Raw genomic sequence first — 21,318 nt, forward strand, 5'->3', positions numbered from 1 at the left:
CATACGCCCCCTAGCTAGGATGGAAGCAATTAGAATGTTATTAGCATTTGCATATTTTCATGAATTTAAACTATATCAAATGGATGTTAAAAGTGTATTTTTAAATGGTTTTATAAAAGAAGAAGTGTATGTGGAACAACCTCCAGGTTTTGAAGATTCAAAATTTTCAGATCATGTTCTTAAATTGACAAAAGCGCTTTATGGTTTAAAACAAGCTCCTAGAGCTTGGTATGAAAGATTGTCAAACTTTTTAATTGAAAAAGATTTTTCAAAAGGGAAGATTGACACTACATTGTTTTTAAAGCATAAATGTAAAGATTTATTAGTAGTTCAAATTTATGTTGATGATATAATATTTGGTTCTACTAATGATGTTCTTTGCCAAGAATTTTCTAAGCTAATGCAAAGTGAGTTTGAGATGAGCATGATGGGGGAGCTCTCATTTTTCTTGGGACTCCAAACCAAGCAAATAAAAGATAGCATCTTCATCAATCAAGCTAAGTACGTCAAATATATGCTCAAGAAGTTTGGACTGGAAAATGGCAAACCTCATGACACTCCAATGAGCTCTTCAACAAAGCTTGACTTAGATGAAGGAGGTAAATGTGTAGATGTTAAATTATAAAGGTCAATGGTTGGATCTCTACTTTATCTAACTGTAAGTAGACCGGACATTATGTTTAGTGTTTTCTTATGTGCTAGATTTCAATCATGCCCTAAAGAATCACATTTACTAGCTGTTAAGAGAATCTTTAGATACCTTAAGGACACTCCTAGTTTAGGACTTTGGTACCTAGAGACTATTGCTTTAGCTTGCATGCCTTTTCTGATGCGGATTATGGAGGATGCAAATTAGATAGGAAAAGCACCTCCGGTACTTGCCAATTCCTTGAAAATATGTTGATTTCTTGGTTTTCAAAGAAACAAAATTGTGTTGCATTATCTATCACTGAAGCGGAATACATTTCAGCCGGTAGTTGTTGTGCACAAGTTTTATGGATGAAACAACAATTTTTTGATTATGGAATTGAAGTAAGTACCATTTCTATCAAGTGTGACAATACTAGTGCTATTTGTCTCACTAAAAATCCCATCCAACACTCTAGAACTAAGCACATTGAAATAAGACATCACTTCATTAGAGACCATGTCACTAAGGAAGATGTAGTTCTAGAATTTGTTGATACTTTGCATCAATTAGCGAATATCTTTACAAAACCTTTAGACAATGAAAGATTTTGGACACTTAGGAGAGAATTAGGTTTAACTGACCTATCTTCACTTAGTATTTAAAATAATTTTAGCACTTTTAAGAATAAATGAAAAATGCTTATAATGGTAATTTTTTATTGCATTCTTTGCTATTAGTTAGGGGGAGTTTATGTTATTTGGTGAAAATTAATTTTATATTCAAATATTGTTTAAAGATTAATTTGATTGATTGAACATGATTAATTTTCAATATATGAGTTGCCAATACCACTAGAGCTAATTAATTTAGTATTTTAAGTGTTTAAAACAGATTTTTAACATTTGTGTACTTCATGCACCGATGCACTTAACAATGCATCGATGCATCCCTTTGAATGTGCATCGATTCATCATGTTGATGCACCGATGCACACCTTGAATGTGCATCGATGCACAGGGTCATGCATCGATGCATCCGTCGGGTTTTGGGTTAAAATGCTTAATTTTCTTTATTTTCTCAAACCCTAAAACTAAAACTCTCCCACCATTCATCCATCTCTCACTCTAAATCCTCCTCTTGCTCAAAATCATTGGAAAATCATCGGTTTCTTCGTGCTGTTCATCTTCAAAACCTGTTATATCATTAAATCGTGCAAAATAACTCCTCATCCATCTCAATCCGAATTTTCAAGGTAATATTTCAAAAATCTCTATTTTATTGATTTTTTGATTTTAGAACTAGTTTTGATTAGTTCTAGGATGAACATTATATCGGGCATTGATTGTTTGTTGGTTCTAAACTAGATTTTACTACCAATTTCGTCAAAAACAAACTATTTTTCAAGATTTTTCCTTGAATTTCGAAATTAAAAAAAACAATTATATATATATATATATGATTTCAAAAATTAGTAATATTTTTGATTTAATTGTTTTGTTTTTCATGAAAACTATACTATGATTATCAAATATTATTTTTAAATAGTTTTCAAAACATGCGCATTAGGATATGGTTTAGAGAACCTTGAATTATTGAGGACTCATTTGAGTTTTGGGATTGATTGTGCATACATGTGTTTCAAATTCCAGGTGATATTCCTTATTCCAATTTCCTTTAATCATGTCAAACCCTAAACGCCCTAGAACTTCATCAAGTCATTCTCGTTCAAACCAACCTCCTAATCTCGTTCCTCATCCGCCTTCATCTCTATTAGGATCTTGTTTTAACATGCCTGAGCGTCGTAGAGACGAATTGTACTCTAGGTACAGAAATTCCTTCCAAACTTATAGAATTCGCGAAGAGCGTATTCCTTCACTTCAAACTATGGTTGACATTAACTTCGAATACCTTCCGACTCTTAAAACTTGGAAGTTTGATAAATTATTTCAGCTTAAACCTATCGTCTATCAACAATTGGTCCGCATTTTCTATTCCAATGCGGTGTGTATTCAAAATGAAACTCAATGTGGAACTATAGCCTTTAGATCCTATCTTTTAGGTCAATATATTGACCCCGAGACTATAGCTTTCCGATTTGGGTTAGATGATAGTGGTGTATATAATGAAAATGAAAATGTGGAATATCCCTATATTCCAAACTCCAGTGTTAGTACTCTACGATCTCATCATGATCGTTTTCTCCATTTGATGATCTCTTGGTGGTTTACACCATTCGGAGGTAGGTACTCCACACTTCGTGCTAGATATTTATGGTGGATGTATTGTATTAAAAATAAAATCAAAATAAATCTGTCCCACATTATTTTCAGTCAACTAGTGGACATCGTAAACATTGTTCCTTCAAAACTTGTTGAAACATTGATTTATGGATGTCTTCTTAGTAATCTCTTTATCAAACTTGGTCTAGAAGTCTCTCTCGATAATCCTATCCCACTCCAAAATCAAATCAATCTCACATCCTTGAAGAAAGCGGATTGGAAACAAGACGAGGTAACCGGTCAATGGGTTTTTAGACCTGGAAAACAAACTCCGAGAGCTAGTTCCTCACGAGCTGCGCCTAGCTCCTCTCGTGTTCCTCCTCCTCCTCCGGCTTCTGACGATGATCCTGAATTTTAACAACTTATGCAAGACATCGATGATCACGTACCTGATGACGAGCCTGCACCAGAACCAGCTCCACAAGAATATCAAATGCCTCAATATTTTCGTTCGTTTTTGGAGACATTTGATTTATGGTATGCGTCCATAGATTCGCGCTTCACATTTATTGAGTCCCAGCTCTCTACCTTGGGAGCTCGAAAACAAGATATGCGTGATCGTTTGGATGCACTCATGCTTGAGATGAGAGCTCGTTACCCTCTTCCTCCTCCCGATCCTTCTATGGATGAATATACTTGTTTTGCTTTGATTGTCTTGAATTTAAATTGTTAAAACATTTAGGATTATCTTTCTTTGATTGTTGGATGACTGTTTAATGGATATTTGAACTTTTATTTCATATATATATATATTGGTTTGTTTCAATATATGCATCATTTACCTTTTAGTTGAAATATGACCAATTTACCATTTCACATTTTATTATGAATATTGATTATGAAACTAATGGCTAATCTCTCTTTTGATTGTGATCTTAGCAGCTTAAGCTATATATATATCAATTGGCTATGTTTTTCAAAACCTTGTATAAATCGATTTTATGTCTTTTTGATTTAACAAAAAGGGGGAGAAATGTTATGTTTTAAGGGAGAAGTGTTATAGTAAGGGGGAGTAATTTTTCAAAATTGATTCCAAATTTTAGAAAATCTTAAATGTTTTGTTATATCAAAAAGGGGATATTGTTGAAAACATTTTTGTATTTCGATATAACAAATTAGTTTAAATGAATTTTAAGATTTTACAAATGATTTTCTAAATATATTCGATTCAATTAATCGAATATCAAATTATTACTCCAAGTATTTTAAGATCAATTTCAAACCTTACTAAATGTGTAAAATTGTGTTTTATACTTAATATATTTTTTAAAACAATTTTCACAAAGTATTTTGAATCAAAATCAAGCCTAAAATCAATTTTTCAGAGTGATGTACCGATTCACCAATCCATGCATCGATGCACCATGAATTAAATTGAACATCGAATGCATTTTATGCATCGATGCACTTACCATACACCGATGCACTAAGGATTTTATGAAAACATCGAATGCATTTGATGCATCGATGCATCAGACATGCATCGATGCACTCTGGCTATTTTGAAACATCGAATGCACTTGATGCATCGATGCACTCTTAGTGCACTGATGCACTAAGGGTCCAACGGTCAAAATATTTGAATTTTACATTGATGCACCATGGGTATGCATTGATGCACTGATGCTCCCAACTGTTTTAATTAATTGTTTTCACACTTAAAATGCTCTATTGACTCCATTAATCATCCCCAACGTTCAAAAGTGATTCAAGGTGTATTTAAACAAGCTTAGAAGCCATTGATCAACAACAAGCAACTAGAATCAAGAGAGAATCAAAGAGAAAGCATCAAACCTCAAGTTTGAGCATTTCAAGCCTATTTTTCATTCAATATTCATTTTTCTTTCAAGAACACTTATCGTGCTCAATCGTATTTATTCTTGAGTGGTCTTTCTTTGTTCTAGAATTGTGCAAACATATTTGCCTTGTAAGGTTTTTCTTGTAAGTTTGCAAATTTGTAATCTTCTCTTTGATAAAAGAGTGTTCTCAAGAATTGGGGTATATTCTTGAGGGAGTTGTAAGGTTATCTCTTTGACCTCAAAAGAAAGAAAAAATTAGTGAATTTGTTGGAAAATCCATAGTGTGGATAGCTAAGGTAGTGGACGTAGACTTTGGTTGATAAAGTCGAACCACTCTAAATCGTTGTGCAATTACTTTCAATTTTATGCAAAAGTTTCCACAAATTTTTAATTGCCAATTCACCCCCCTCTTGGCCGATTCCGTCAATCTATTAACTCAACAGTTTTATTTATGCTTTTTATCTTGATATTTATTAGAAATGTATATGTTTTATTTTATATTTGCAAAATCAATATTATAATAGTTTAATATTGTGAATAAAGTAGAATTGATGGTAATGTAGAGATAGTTCTTGAGATGAATTACTGTTTCATCTTTAGAGTAGAGATAGAGATGTTGTAGAGTAGAGATAAGGACTTGAGATGACCTTAGTATTAGATCATGTTACTCCTATATCATCAATGTACATTGTATCATGAAAAATTAGTGGTGTGACCGTATGTCAGAGCAAAGTGAATCCAAGTATGATCTTAAAACCGAGAGAAAACCTTTAGCAGCTTCATTCTAATCATTTACAGCATCAAGACAACAATTAGCAAATCACTGAAATATGGCAGCAACGCTTCATTAGATTATTTTTAACAAGCGATCATGTAAAACCCAAAATGAAACAAACAGGAGATATTTAATGGTTCATATGGATATTATACCGATAAAGAGACATGATCAACTTTATAAACTTAAAAAATGGTGGTAGTGTGTTTCCCCCATTAAAAATGGTGGTAGTCTAGTTCACCTCAAGATGGTAGTTAATATAATTTCTAGTTATACATCACAATATAATTGTGAATAGTTGGTGATATAATAGTAACATGATCTAATACTAAGTAATTAATCAATTATTTTTTTCACTTCTATTTTTTTGTTGATGTAAGGTAACTTAAAAATTAAACAAATAATAATTTATCAACTTCTTATTACATTTATATGTATATAATTGAAATAAAAATGTAATAAAAACGATCAAAAGGAACTCATGGAAACAACCTAAACATATTCTCAAGAAATACAACTTTTAGCTTTTATCTCACACCGGCAAAAAACATAAACTAAACACTCCAATATGCCTATATAAACTAACTCCATTAAGCTCTTCAATTTATGGAACTAATATGTATTAAATTACAATGTTAGTCTCTATAATTTTATTTTTTAATTTTATTAAAACATATTTTTTTTAAAATACTTTTAGGGATGATGTACACCTATAGAAGGCGTGTTTCATGATTCCCGCCTTTCGTATATATCAGATGTTCAACTAAGGTGCGGATGATGATCTACGCCTTCTCATACGCGTGCCAACTCACGTAAAACCTTATGAAATCTCAAAAAATGTACTAGATTAATAATATTAGGAGAAAGACGGCTTTCAACAGGTTTTGCTATTTAGCAAATAAAGAAGGTTGTCCTCCATTCGATCCTGTCATGACTATATCCCCATATTTTTTTGGTTGAAAGCGAACCAAAGCGAGAGTGGCAGGCAAAGCTTAAAAAGCAATGGCAGGTTTGATTTCAGTAGAGCTATTTAGCAGCATCAGCACTGACGTTGAAATTGTCTGAAAAAAGCATTAAACCAATAAATAACCCTCCCTAAAACTGAAGCTGTTCAGATCCCCATTTACAATAAACAAGCAATCTCTTTTTCTAAAGATTGTTGGTAATGCGGCATGCAGACCAAATCATTAAACATTAATAATCATGATTATTTGATTAGATTAGTGGGGTTAATCAAAATCAACTATTTCTTTAATTTATTATTATTATTTTAAAATTAGAAAATAAAAATACGAAAAAGAAAATGTGGATGTATTGCCGGTCACAGTGCTGCCCTATTACGGGCATCAAAATCCTATCCTTTCATTAATCCCTTTCACAACGGATATGAAATACCCAGAACGCCATCGGGGAACATCGCAATCATAGTTAATAAATGCGAAACATAGGAACAAGACAGTCATTACAGACGAACGCCCGGGGGGGGGGCATTTACTCAACGGACAACCACTTCCCCAACGGACAAACACTTCCCCCTTCAGTTTCTTCAAATCACACAAAAGTGCGCACGTTAGCTGTCTCCCCTCACCCACAATCGTCGTCAACCAAAAACTAGTTAAAATAAACTGAAAAATTTTAAAAAATTATATATTTTTTATTTTTAGAAAAAAGAAATCCCCATGAATTTATATATTGGGATTTAATTTTAATGGCATTTTTAGCTTACCTACGCATCGAGACCTCCCTGACTCCTATACTGAAATCACTGACCGCTGCCTTAAATGGATCTGTGTGCGCACTGCAACTCTTCTTTATAACTTCTAACTTCCCTCTCCTGTGAATCTCCGTTTCTATGTCATTTCGAGAACCTTCCGTTTACAGCTCCGATCGGGTCTCACATTCCCTAGGATCCGGCCCGATTCTTCCTCAATCGGAGCTTCTGCTTCTTCTCTTCCGCTGCTTTTCTTCGTCTCCGACATTTGTATGAATCTGATCGGATATAGTCTCCGTGAATGTGAGATTTGTTTTTCTGTTTGTTTGCCGTTCTTGCTGTTTTTTTTCCATTGCGATTCTGAGAAGAGATGAATACGCTGTGCTGCATTGCTCCGGTTTCCATCGATCGTGACCGGGCCAACCCGGGGGTTACCAAATCGGGTCAATGTCAGCTGAGCATCGAAACTCCCGTTAGGACTGTGAACTACTCTTCGAAACCGAGTTTCTCCTCTCAGGTCTCCTCCATCATCGCTGACGCTGACAGATCTTCGCCGTCGGTGATGAACTCGACCTCCATGGCATTATTTGACGAACCTATTATCGGAGATGTTACCGCCATCCATGGTGTTTCTGGGATCTTGTACAAATGGGTGAATTATGGAAAAGGATGGAAGTCGCGGTGGTTCGTGTTGGAAGACGGGGTTCTCTCGTATTATAAGATTCACGGGCCTGACAAGATATTGATGAGTCCATCGAGGGAAAAGAGCGTACGAGTGATCGGCGAGGACTCGGTCCGGTACATGAGGAAAGCTAACTGGAGTAACAATCGGGTTAACCCAGTGCCAACTCAGTGCAAGCCGTTTGGTGAAATTCATTTGAAGGTTATTCTTCTTTCTTCCTTCTTAATACTCTGTTCTGATTTCATTTCTGCTTTTTATGTTATTTTTGTTTCCGTGGCAAAAGGGCCGGTTCTTTTGGTATTTTATTTTAAGGCCCTTTTAGTAGTTTTTTAATTCTTGACGTGTGGATGGTTATTGACGCTTGCATTGCATGCCTAGAAATTTGATACTAGAAAATTATGCCGGATATTATTTAGCATTATTTCTTACTTTCCTCCAATGGAGCCACTTAGAAGGACCCATCGAATCGAAACTTGGACAGACCGTGAAAGATTGGAGGATTAGCGAGAACAGAGAAGAGAAGGTCCTCTTGATTTCATTCTAAAAAAGTCTCTGCTTCGATGCTTTAAAGTATGGAATTATTGTTTTCGCAAAAGTCTGTTTCTATGGTTTCTAATATTGAGATTTCTAGATTGTAGAGAAAGTCTATATAGTAGACTAGCCTTTTTCATGCTTCTTTTGTCCATTGTTGTGGCCATAAACCATCCAAATATAATTTCAGACGTTCTCTTGGAGGATTAACGGGAATAAAGAGAAGGCCCTCTGGGTTCATTTTAGAAATAAATGATGAGCTTGGATGCATTGAAGATTAACTTGTTTCTGCCAAAGTCTGTTTCTGTGATTTCTTATGTTAAGATTACTAACTTCTGCAGAAAGTCCATATGGTAGACTAGCCTTTTACATGCTTCTTTTTTACGTTGTTGTGGCAGTAAACCTTCCAGATGTAATTTCCGACATTCTCTTGCAGTTGCTTCATTCAGGATGAACACTCTGGAGAATGACCCGATAAGAAAGTACACATCATTTCTTATGAGAATCAACTGCATAATCTAGCTTACTTTATTGAAGCACAATACACTGGCACAAGTTCAAAGCTCCTTTCCTTTTTATAAAAGACACCCACCAGAAAGCTAAAACAAACTGACCCAAAAAAAAAAAAAGAAGTAAAGGCACATTTCAGGAGAAGGAAAGACAATGCCCTAATTCATATCCCTGTTTCAATAAAGAGTACATCTCTTGCCACCCTCCATCACTTTGAGCACCTCCTAGAAAATTAGGTTCTAACAACATATTTTATTCTGTTTTGGGGGAAAGATTTCTGAAAAGTTTGGATGCTAATGCACAGGTTTCCTCAATTCGTGCTAGCAAGTCAGATGATAAAAGGCTTACAATATTCACAGGAACAAAGACTCTTCATTTGCGATGTGTGTCAAGAGAGGACAGAACTGCATGGATTGAGGCTTTGCTGGCTGCTAAAGATCTTTTCCCTAGAGTGTTGTCAAGTAATGATTTTCAAACTTCTGAGGATGTCGTCATCTCAACTGAAAAGCTAAGATCACGTTTGTTACAGGAAGGCATTGGCGAGACCGTCATTAAGGACTGTGAGTCAATAATGTTTTTAGAAATTTCTGAGATGCAAAATCAGCTCAGGGTTCTTCAACGCAAACATATTAAGTTACTTGATACCTTGCGGCAATTAGAGGTATATGTGATTCGTCTTGAGAAATAGTACAATTTGGTAGTCAAATATATGGAAGAAAGAAGATAGCATTGACCTGTATTCTTTAAACTCTTCCACTATGTCATTGTAGCTTGAGTTGATAAATTACATTATGTTCCGCCTTTATATCTAATGTTCTGCCTATCTCATAGATTGTGGTAGTGGTAATTTGATCTTAAGAAAAGATATTTGACAAGCAACTTAAGGATCACCTGTATTTGTTTAGTGTGTAACAATGCATTAATAAATTACTTTATATTCTATCCACAAGCCTTCTAAATCTCTCTTTTCCTATTGTTTTAGTTTGCCCATTGAAGTCTGTAACAAAAAACATCTCACTTATTATTAAATGTTTTATATGTGATTTTTAGTCAAATAACCAGATCCAGTTCCCCTTTTCCTCTGTTGGCTTCTATATTTATAATTTCTTTACTTTATATTGTTTACATTTGGCTTTTCTTGAATATGAAGAAAGTCAACACTGTAAAAGTTTTCCTTTGAGGTGTAATTTCCATCTTCCGTCTTGTTTGCAGACAGAGAAAATAGAGCTTGAAACTACTGTAGTTGATGAAACAAAGGAACGCAAGTCATATTGTGGACAAGGAAGACGATTTAGTGGTTTGTTTTGCTTTTAGATTGTAGTAAATAATTTCTTTTTAATTCCCACCTATTTATCCTTTTGATTTTCTGCGTGTAACATTTATTCAGTATTGCCGAATTATTTATTAGCAATTTATTATTTCATAATTTCAAGGGGAAATTTGATTCAAAGCCCTAGGTAATTACTTGATTGACCACAATAAGTTTCAGCTAAATTACTCTTGAAAGAATTTATTCATGAGGAAAAAGTTTCACGACTAGATTCTTTTTGTTACCTGGTCTTAATATAGATTTAGAAGTTTAATAACTCCTTGCCTTCCTCATGTTGCAGATTTCTACTCTGTCATGTCAGAGGGTAGTGCTACTGATTCTGATGCGGATAATGAAAGTCAAGATGGTGCAGACATTGAAACAGATGAAGATGATGGAACATATTTTGATACAAATGACTTTTTGTCTTCAGAAGCTCTAAGAAGTGCTTCCTATCGGTGTAGGGAAACTGGAACTGGCTGTGTATTTGATAAAGATGCTTTGTTTTCTGATTGTATGTGTAGGCCTGAGAAGGAAATCAGGACCATTAAATATGCTTATGTCAAGAGGAGGGATAAACTGCCAGAACCAAAGGAGAAAGAGAAGCCAGTAGGCTTGTGGTCTATTATCAAGGATAATATCGGAAAGGATTTATCTGGAGTCTGTCTTCCTGTGTACTTCAATGAACCACTCTCTTCATTGCAGAAATGCTTTGAGGATCTGGAGTATTCATACTTGGTTGATCAAGCCTTGGAATGGGGAAAGCAGGTCAGGTCCTCAGCTCTGCTTTCTTTTGTGGCAAAGAAGTTTTAAAGCATGATCTGCTAGTTTCTTTAATCCAGGTAGATTATGTACTGGCTTTATGTAGACTAGCATATTAGAATGTGACAATACACTATAGGCTTTTAGTTTGAAGCTGTCTCTTTTATCATTAGTGGTTATTTAGCACCTTTGTTAGTTATTGTGTATTGTTGGCTCTGAAACTATTTGTTTCTTGTCTAATCAGAATAAATAAATAAATAAATAAATAACAAGGAACTATGGAGCAAATGAGAGGAGGAAGAGATAATTGAAAGATCCTCTCCTGATAGGAATCTCTTATAGAATGGGATATCTGTATATGCGTCACCATTGACTTTATGACTCTTTCTTCTCTGGGTTGGGTTTGCCGGAGAACTTGTTCGTAGTTTCGATGCTTGATTTTCTCATCCTTAATTGCTGTTCTAAAATATTTTCCCATCCTTTTTTCAAACTTTGATTGCTTTTTTACGAGGGGCATCCTTCCACTCTTGCTCTGCAATAAACATCACTCCCACCTTCAATTTCTCTCTTGCCTTGGATCTTTTTGCATTACTTGAACTCTTGTCATGGATGTCAATAGACGCCTCCCCTTTCTCTAAACCTTTTTCAAGGGGTAAGACTAGACTGACCTAACATTGCGATAATACAAGGAGATGGATGCGAGGATAGTCTAGGAGATCTGGTCATCTTGAAGCCAGCTAGTTGAAGAATGACCCTAAATTTGCTTTTGTGGCTAGATCCGAAAATGTAGTTACTGTTTTATATTAACTTTTCAGTCTCTTTGAGGCTTTCATTGCTGTAATCTTAAATTAATATAAGAAAATATTGTTTTGTAAGATTAAGATGTAAATGGACCGTAGCAAATCAATTTTCTTACTGAACTAGCTATCCTGTTGTTTTCATGCATGTTTTTTATTGATGGTTTTTTCATGCATGATCAGGTAGGAATGACGTGCTGGTGGTTATCTTCTACGTTTTGTGTTATTGTTTTCTCCCATTGAGGGAAAAAAAGGGCTGCTAGCATTAAAGTAAAAAGCCGTTTAGAGAAATATCATAGAGAGAGAACAATTATCACTTCAAAAAAATGCTAGCTTTAAAATCTGAAAGAATTTGGAAAAGAAATATCATAAAGAAAGGGAAGATAACACTTGAATGTCATTCAAAAAACTCCATTACTTTCTGATATTTTCTATTACTTTTGCTTGATTACTTGGAAATCAGTGCCTTGGAAAAAGATATTTTGCAGTAGGGAGTAGGGACGCTATATTATGTACCTTGCATTTTACAAATATAAACTCAATGTCATATGGTGTCTTAAGGAATTTCAGAAAAAGACCAAGATGCTGGCATCGTGATTCTGTGATTCGTTTCTAACTTGTCCAGGAACATATATGCATATTTTGCTTCTAAGTTCTGAATGTCTACTTATTGCCATGGTGTTTAAGTTACATTCTTAGGTTCTAGGCCTAAGGAATTCATAACAGCATTTTAATGAGTTTATTTACGTTATAATTGACTGCCAGTGTTTGTTGAAATAATGCAGGAAAACGACTTGATGAGAATTCTAAATGTTGCTGCATTTGCTGTATCTGGTTATGCATCGACAGAAGGTCGGCAGTGCAAACCTTTCAATCCACTTCTTGGAGAAACCTATGAGGCTGACTATCCAGATAAAGGACTTCGTTTTTTCTCTGAAAAGGTATGCTATGTTGGGTTAACTGGTTATTGGTCAGATTACTGGAAAAACTTCGGTGGAAAGATGAACAAAATGCTTTTCTATTGCACATGGTTGAAAATAAGACAGATTGTATAGGGTAGTTATATGACATTAGATCTAACAATTGATTTGATAAGCTGTTTGCTTCCAGGTGAGTCACCACCCCATGATTGTTGCTTGTCACTGTGAGGGTAGAGGATGGAAATTCTGGGCAGACTCCAATCTCAAAGGAAAATTCTGGGGGCGATCCATTCAACTTGATCCAGTTGGTGTGCTAACATTGCAGTTTGAGGATGGAGAGACTTTTCAGTGGAGCAAAGTTACCACGTCCATATACAATATTATCCTTGGTAAAATCTATTGTGATCACTATGGTACCATGCGCATAAAAGGCAGTGGCAATTACTCTTGCAAAATCAAGTTCAAGGAGCAGTCTATCATAGACCGAAATCCCCATCAGGTTGTATTTTATTCTCCTTAACATTTGGGTCAACCAAGCTTCATCGTGTATTTTTAATAGATTACCATAGTGTCTGCAATGGTGGACAAACTCATGTTTGTTTCGTTTTCTTTTAGCAGAAAGGTCCACTCTTTGCCTCGTGGAAGCAGTTCTAAATAATAATCCATTTGTTGATTCAGTGTTATTTGACTTGCTTCTATCCTTAAAATATTAGAAAAAAAATTGAGTTTGATAGTGGTCAGACATTCAAAACTTTCACAAAATGACAGTGAAGGCAATTTTGGCTCTCTGTATTCTGCCAAAGTTATGCGAAATTGAAAATGACTAGTAACTCCCGTTGACAATAATTTGAAGAAAGAAATTGATGGTTTCTCTCGACAATATCAGGTTCATGGATTTGTGCAAGACAACAGGACAGGGGAAAAAGTGGCCATGTTGGTGGGAAAATGGGATGAAGCTATGTATTATGTGCTGGGAGATCCAACCATGAAGCCGAAAGGGTACCCAATGACAGAAGCTGTGTTGCTGTGGGAAAGAGACAAATCTGCTACTAAGACAAGATACAATCTTACCCCTTTTGCAATATCCTTAAATGAATTAGCTCCTGATTTATTGGAAAAATTGCCACCGACGGACTCAAGACTAAGGCCAGACCAGAGACACTTAGAGAATGGAGAATATGAAATGGCAAATGCAGAAAAGCTGAGACTGGAACTGTTACAGAGACAGGTATTTACCTTTTCAGTGTGTATTTGTTGAATCAATGGGTAATAGCCAAAGTAGCCGACCCTTGCTTAGGTATTTGAGAATATCATAAGCATGACTGTTTAGAACGTTAACATGCACTGGTTATTTGTTTATAACATATGCTTTTTTTGTAAAGAAAAGAGTTACAGATGCTGAGAAAAGAGTTACAGATGCTGGGATTCGAATCCTAATTCTGTTGAATACCACACCTTACCATATGCAGCAGATGCATGAATCAACTCAGCTAAACTTTGAGTTCGTCCTCATGGTAATGTGATTAATGTCAAACACCATTGATTCGTATGATTTTGATTGTGATTTAGGCAAGTAGATTACAAGAAAGAGGATGGCGGCCAAGATGGTTTAACAAAGATGAAGACGGTTGTTATAGGTACATTGGAGGATATTGGGAAGCAAGAGAGAAAAGGAAATGGGATGGAATCCCTGATATATTTGGGCAGAGTAGCAGTAGTAGTCGTAACTCACCTTCATGTTTGATTGAAGAGTGACTAAGCTAAGCTATATTTTGTTTCTGCTTGCTCGGTTATATTATGGTTATTGTTTATTTTACTGATTCCATCTCATTTCTTGTGTATGGTGATGATTATGGAAGAACTTGTGCATCTTAGATTGATGTGAGCTTAAGTTATAAATGAGCTTTTATTTGGGGTGCAATTGCCGTGTCAAGTTCATCTCTAATATTCTCTATAGGTACCATCTGCTCTTTCCTCTGGGCTCTTATCCTTGAAAACATCAAGAGAACTGCATGTTTCGGCAAAATTAGGGAAATAATATAGGCAGAGTAATTAATTAGTAAAATAGGACAATTTCAAATTTATTTTGAGATTGAGCTTATTTGATACAGTGGATGTAAAACTTGTCATGTGGAAAGATCTAGGTTATTTGATACAATGTTAAATTTGTCACGTGGAGGTGATGAATTTCATGCAATTTTGCTGCATTTCATATCATAAGTTATATTTTTTAAATATATTTTATGAAATTCGTTATCTTTGCGTGGAGGTATGTGAATAATTTATCTTTGGTGTTAATGACTGTGGGAATTGGCATAAGTAGGTGTATATTTATTGATTAAATAACGATTTGGTCATTGAGTTAGTATCTGTTTTTATATTTGTGTTTAAAAATGGCTTATTTTGGTACTTAAAGCATCAGTCTGCGCTGTGTTTTAGTCCAATTTTTAGGTACAGTTAAAGGTGAGTTACCCCTCCAGCTTATGAAAACATACGACATGGTTTCTTTTTTCTATGCTATCAATCATTCGGCGTTCAAATGGATTTAAATTAAAAATGCATCTAATTAGTTAAACATTTTAAAACATAGATCTCAAATAATAAATTAAGCTTATATTGATCTTTCTTCGAGGAAAGTCTATATTGATTGTTATATTAAAATCATTGGTAGAGTCATAAATCGATTATCGATTGTAGGATGTTATTCTATTGACTCTATTGATTATTAAAAGTTATAAAATGATATTTTAACTATAAGATGTTATTTTGTTGAGTCCTTTGACTATTAAAAGTTATAGAATGATCTTCCAATTATTCATATGTTCTGAACTTATTCTTTTTTGTTAAAAAAAAATAATCGTTTGAGTTGGATGTTAATTTACTAATTAATATATGAGAAATCTGATTTTAGAATAATCTGAGTTGTATAATTGTTCGAGATTATATGATCATATTTTATTATATCTTAATTATTAAGTTAATGTTTTACTCAGACAACCGTCAATTTTTAACGAGTATAAAACACATGAATAATCAAATGATTATTTTGTCATTTTTAATAATTAAATCGTTCAAATAAAATAACACTATATAATTAAAAAATTATTTTATAATTTTTAATAATAAAAGAATTTAGCGAAATATTACTCTATAGGAGCCATTTATGTATTTTACTTGGATAATTGGATTCAAAGGGTTTGACTCAAACCGGAAGGTCATAAGGCGACTCATACGTATCAATCTTATCATACTGCAATGGAAAATAATTAATTACTTAATTAGCGTAAGATTAATCCATCCGATTATCCAACTGATGACAATATAAATCCTTAAGAATACCGGAAAGCAAAACTAAAAAAATAAGCAAAAATTTGAAAATGGTGATGGGAAAGGACATAAACATAGGGCTGCATTACCCATAAAGCGTAGGCCGCCCTTGCTCTGCTAACTACGCCACGGCATAAAGCTCTTATCTCATTAATGACATATCCTCTCACTCCTCCTCAGCCTTACACATCATTATATCACCTTATTAATTTATCCATTTGTTTAATCAAGTGCATATTCTTTAAACCCAGAGTGCATAAATTTTATCTTTTAAAAATCAAACGTAAAATAATTTCAAAATTAATTATAAAAAGTTATGAAACTCAATACACAGTGTAAAATGTTTTAAATTAAACCTGGGCTGGCACATGTATCACCGGTGCTATAAATTAGATCAACTCTTGTTTGGTTAATCAATCGATTCTAAGGTTCATTAAAGATTGTTTATGATCTGTTAAAAGAACTAATCGGGGAGTTCTTCAAAGGGTTGATTTTATTCATCTTACTTTATTTGTTTAACTGATTCTCTGTTAAGGTTGTAATAACCGATGAAGCTAAAGATTTCAACACCTGATGATCTAATTGGATCAAACCTATGAAATGAATTAAGAAGAAGGTAAGTCATGTAGGAAAAATTGATAAAAATATCACTTCACTTGTAACTAATGCAGTCACCAGTGATGTTAGTACGATTCTCGAGACTTTACACCAACATATATATATATATATATGATTTAATATACAAAAGGTATCTAATGTATATTTATTTTTTTAGTTTAGTGTTTAATATTTTTTTTGTTTTAATTTGGTGCATAACATTTCATTTCGTTACTGAAAATGGGTCACGCTGTGACAGACTGTTAGTTTTTTCCGTTAAGTGATACATGTCACAATCTGATAATTTTTAAAATATCTTTTTAAAAATAAATATTAAAAATATTATTATATTTATAAAAAAAATCAATTTTTCTTTTAAATTACAAAAAATCCAAATCCTAACACCGGAGCTTACCCACTGTGGCGGACGACGACTACGACGTGACCCACCGGTTATGTTTTGAGCGGACGACGACGGGGAAGCTAAATATAGTGGTGGTGAGGAGATCGGAGGTCCGAGACGGCCGGAATCGTCCAAAATCCGAGGCGTCGGGGTGAGTTTTCAGCGAAACTTTAAGGGATTGATTCCGGCGAACGGTGACGTCTATCCACAAATTATTTTGGGGGTTTGATCATGGGGGCGAGGCGCTTTGATTGGGCTGGACAGTGACAAGAACAGACGAGCGGTGGCGGCGGTCGGCGTTAGTTTAAGGGTTGAAATGAAGGTTTTCAAAGTTTTATGATTATTTCGAAATTAATGTATTTTTTATTTTAAAAAATATATAATTTTTGAGATTTTTCAAAAATAAATATGTACAAACTAGAAACCACAACCAAAAGACTGCATTAAAATAAAACACTAGCCAAAAGATAATTATATTCAAACTAGAAACCACATCATAAATAGCATCAAAATCAATATACTCTATAAACAGCACAAAGGAAGACGAATGGTAAAGGGAAAATGGAAAGAACTTTCAACAAAACGAAGACATACCCATAAGAAATAACATGAAGGACGGTGTTATATATGTTCGTAATAAAATAATGGGTAAATTATACAAATAGTAACTCATCTTTGAGTAAATTTATTCTTTTTTCCACTAATATTTTAAAATTAATGATTTAATCATTAATATTATCAATTTATAACAAATCAATCCATTTAACAATCAATATTGGAGATAAAAAATATTGATGTGATCAGGGACGAACGCATGGTTCTATATTAGTGTATGAACTTCTAAAATTTTAAGAAAAGAAAATTTTATAAAATTTCAAGGGACGAAAATAAATTTTTAATAAAAAATGCATAAAAAAATTAAAACATGTAAAAATTATGAGAATTTTGTGTTGGAAGAACATTATGATGAAGAATTTTGTGGATGATTGACAGTAGATCGGTTATGATTCATTAAATCGAAATACGAGATTCCTTTTTTCCTGCAAAAATTTTATAATATACTTGGGGAGAGGAGAATCGTAGTTATTTCGATTTCTCTTTTCGTTTTTTGAAACATTTTCATGACATAATTTTATAATATAATAACCCAACAGACAACCTTCTTGATCATAGCGTTGTTTTTAAATGAAAAATGGTTACCCCCATGCTATATGTACTTCCACTTCTATATCTTACATTTATAGAATTAGAATCCAATGTCAAATAAATTATTTATTCATTAATTGATTCAATTCGAATATTATAAAGATTTATTGTATGAGTTGTCTCTCCAATTTAATATCCTATATTCACAACATAAATTTTATACTATTAATTTATTTCAAATTTGAGTTTTTAATAATTTGAAGTAATTATAATATATTATACATTTAAAACTTTTTTAATCCATTTAGAGTGTGCGCGCACCTCGTAGTAGGGGTGTACAAAATTACCCGACCTGGTTGACCCGACCTGCCGACCCGCCAACCCGGATCTAAAAAAACCAGGTAATTCTCTAAAAAAAATTACCCGGCCGGTTAGTTATTATTATTTTTTTATTTTTTATATATAATTATATAAAATATAATGAACTATTTATATTATGGATTATTATATTTTGTATTTTGAACTTTTAAATTTTATGTTCGGATATTAGAGTATGTAATTCGAAGTTTCGAACATTTAAATTTATGTATATATTTTTTTAAATTAATAATTTGAAAATAAAAAATAAAAAACCGAATATCGGGTACCCGCAAAATCCAGGTCAGGACACGGGCCGAGAAATCATCGACCCGGAAGTTCCGGTACCCAAAAATCCGGGTACCCGGATTTACACACCCCTATCTCGTAGATATTCTATTTAGGATGTATATATGTAATTAGAAAATAATAATATTTTCTTTTACTAAGGCCCAACCAAATAAAATATTTAATGTGCCTTATCAAGCCTTTGTATATATTAATAAACAAAGAAACATCCCTTTTGCTGCCCTCTTTCCATGCCCATAAATATCATAATTACTTATTGTGTGTTTTTCAAATATCACATAAATGTTAATATTATTAATAATTTATTTTTAAAAATTAAATCTCAATATTTTGATATTTTGATATAACAAATTAAGTTAAATAAATTTTAAGATTTTTCAAAAAGTTTTTTTAAGTATATTCGATATAATTATTCGAATATCAAAACATTACTCTAAATCTTTCAAAAGTCATTTTTAATCCTTACTCAAGTGTAAAATTAAGTTTTAATCTTAAAACAATTTTAAAATAATTTTCGAACCGTTTCAAAGTCAAAAATTCCAGATTGCTCAGAGGGAACCGATTCCCCCCTGAATGGTTTGGCTCAGAGAATTCCAGTATGCTCAGAGGGAACCGATTCCCCCCACTGTTCAACGGTCGAAATATTTGAATTTTACACTTAGGGAACCAACTCCCTATGAGGGGTACCGATTCTCCCCACGCTCCAAGCTGTTTTATTAATTAATTTCACACTAAAACGGCTATATTATCTTCATTAACGATCCCCAACGTTCAGAAGTGATTCAAGGTGTATTTAAGCAAGCTTAGAAGCCATTGATAAAAAACAAGAAACATCAAGCAACTAGGATCAAGAGAAAATCAAATAGAAAGCATCAAACCTCAAGTTTGAGCATTTCAACCCTATTTTTCATTCAATATTCATTTTGCTTTCAAGAACACTTATTGTGCTCAATTGTATTCATTCTTGAGTGTTCTTTTCTTTGTTCTATAATTGTGCAAACAATCTACCTTGTGAGGATTTCCTTGTAAGTTTGCACATTTGTATTGTTCTCTTTGGGAGAGAGTGTTCTCAAGAATTTGGGGTATAATTCTTGAGGATTTGTAAGGTTACTCTTTGTCCTCAAAAGAAAGACAAATTAGTGAATTTGTGGAAATTCCTTAGTGTGGATGGCTAAGGTAGTGGACGTAGACTTTGATTGAGAAAGTCGAACCACTCTAAATCGCTGTGCAATTTCTTTCAATTTTCTGCAAAAGCTTCCACCAAAATTTTTATTGCCAATTCACCCCCCTCTTGGTCGATTCTGTCAATCGATTAACTCAACAATTGGCATCAGAGCCTAACTCATTTGCCTACTTCAATTGCCTCTACTTCAAACTTCGACTCCGGTCTCGATTTGATGCCCGTCAACAATCCTCATTTCTTCAATGGGGATAATTATGCCTATTGGGAAAATAGGATGATGTACTTCATTCAAGCAAGTGACATGGGAGCATGGAATGTCGTAGAAGAAGGATACTTCAAGCCTCACTCATCCAAGATTATGGAGTGAAGGAGAGACAAAAATGTTCCAACTCAACTCTAAAGCCATCCATATCATATTTTGTGCTCTTGGACCAGATGAATATGAAAGAGTTTCATCTTGTACAACCGCCAAAGAAATATAGGACAAATTTCAAGTCACTCATGAAGGTACCGATGAGGTAAAGAAATCTAAAATTAGTATTCTAACACATAGCTACGAAAATTTCAGGATGAAACCAAATGAAGATCAAAGCTATGACGGATATATTCTCAACGATTGTCAATGGTCTCAAATCACATAGAGAGATCATTTCAAATGAAAAGCTTGTGAGGAAGTTAGTTTACTCCCTCCCAAAATTATGGCAATCAAAGAAGATGACAATCATCGAGTCTAAGGATCTAACATCCTTAACTCTTGAAGAGCTAATTGGTTCACTCCTCACTCATGAAATGATGCTTGAAGATGAGTTGGACCTTGATAATATTGAAGAGACACCAAAGGAGAAGGAGAAGAAGAAAAACATTGGAGTTGCTCTCAAATCCACAAAAAAATGAGAATGATTCGGATGAAGATGACGAGGAAATGGCATTGTTTGCCAAAAGATTCAGAAAAATGATGAGACCTTACAGAGGAAGAAAATTCAAACGAAATGAAGGCCTCAAAAATGAACCAAAGAGAAGGACTCGATCATTTGCTATGAATACAAAAAGTCGGGGCATGTCAAATATGATTGCCCACAATTGAAGAGAAAGAGTCAATCAAAGAATAAGTACAAGGCTCATGTGGCTACATGGAGCGATGAAGAAAGTTTCGATGAAGAGGAACAAGAAGTAGCAAACTTGTGCTTGATGGCATTCAGAGAAGATTCTAAGGTAACCTCTAACTCATCTGATTTTGATGATTTATCCTATGATGAGTTATTAGATGAATATAATGGGTTGGATTCGGAT

The 21,318-nt window shown here is 33.9% G+C and overlaps 1 protein-coding gene across 1 annotated transcript; it reads left to right on the forward strand.

The window, feature by feature from the left end:
* The first annotated feature begins 7,230 nt into the window (after window positions 1-7,230).
* On the forward strand, window positions 7,231-14,539 carry LOC120210882 (oxysterol-binding protein-related protein 1D-like). Its single transcript, XM_039209536.1, has 8 exons — window positions 7,231-8,078; window positions 9,223-9,579; window positions 10,131-10,215; window positions 10,529-10,995; window positions 12,572-12,727; window positions 12,897-13,205; window positions 13,593-13,934; window positions 14,276-14,539. Exons 1-8 carry the CDS (start codon window positions 7,566-7,568, stop codon window positions 14,459-14,461), a joined length of 2,415 nt encoding a protein of 804 aa, XP_039065467.1. The 5' UTR covers window positions 7,231-7,565; the 3' UTR covers window positions 14,462-14,539.
* The last annotated feature ends 6,779 nt before the right edge of the window (window positions 14,540-21,318 follow it).

Source organism: Hibiscus syriacus, unplaced genomic scaffold (genome assembly GCF_006381635.1).
Source record: "Hibiscus syriacus cultivar Baekdansim isolate YM2019G1 unplaced genomic scaffold, ASM638163v2 tig00109937_pilon, whole genome shotgun sequence".
Lineage (NCBI taxonomy): Eukaryota > Viridiplantae > Streptophyta > Magnoliopsida > Malvales > Malvaceae > Hibiscus > Hibiscus syriacus.

Bases quoted from the DNA above. Each gene is read 5' to 3' on its own strand.
- LOC120210882 (XM_039209536.1), top strand. From the start codon at position 7,566: ATGAATACGCTGTGCTGCATTGCTCCGGTTTCCATCGATCGTGACCGG. The intron at 8,079-9,222 runs GTTATTCTTCTT...GCTAATGCACAG, and splicing joins TTGGTGAAATTCATTTGAAG to GTTTCCTCAATTCGTGCTAG. The intron at 13,935-14,275 runs GTATTTACCTTT...ATTGTGATTTAG, and splicing joins TGGAACTGTTACAGAGACAG to GCAAGTAGATTACAAGAAAG.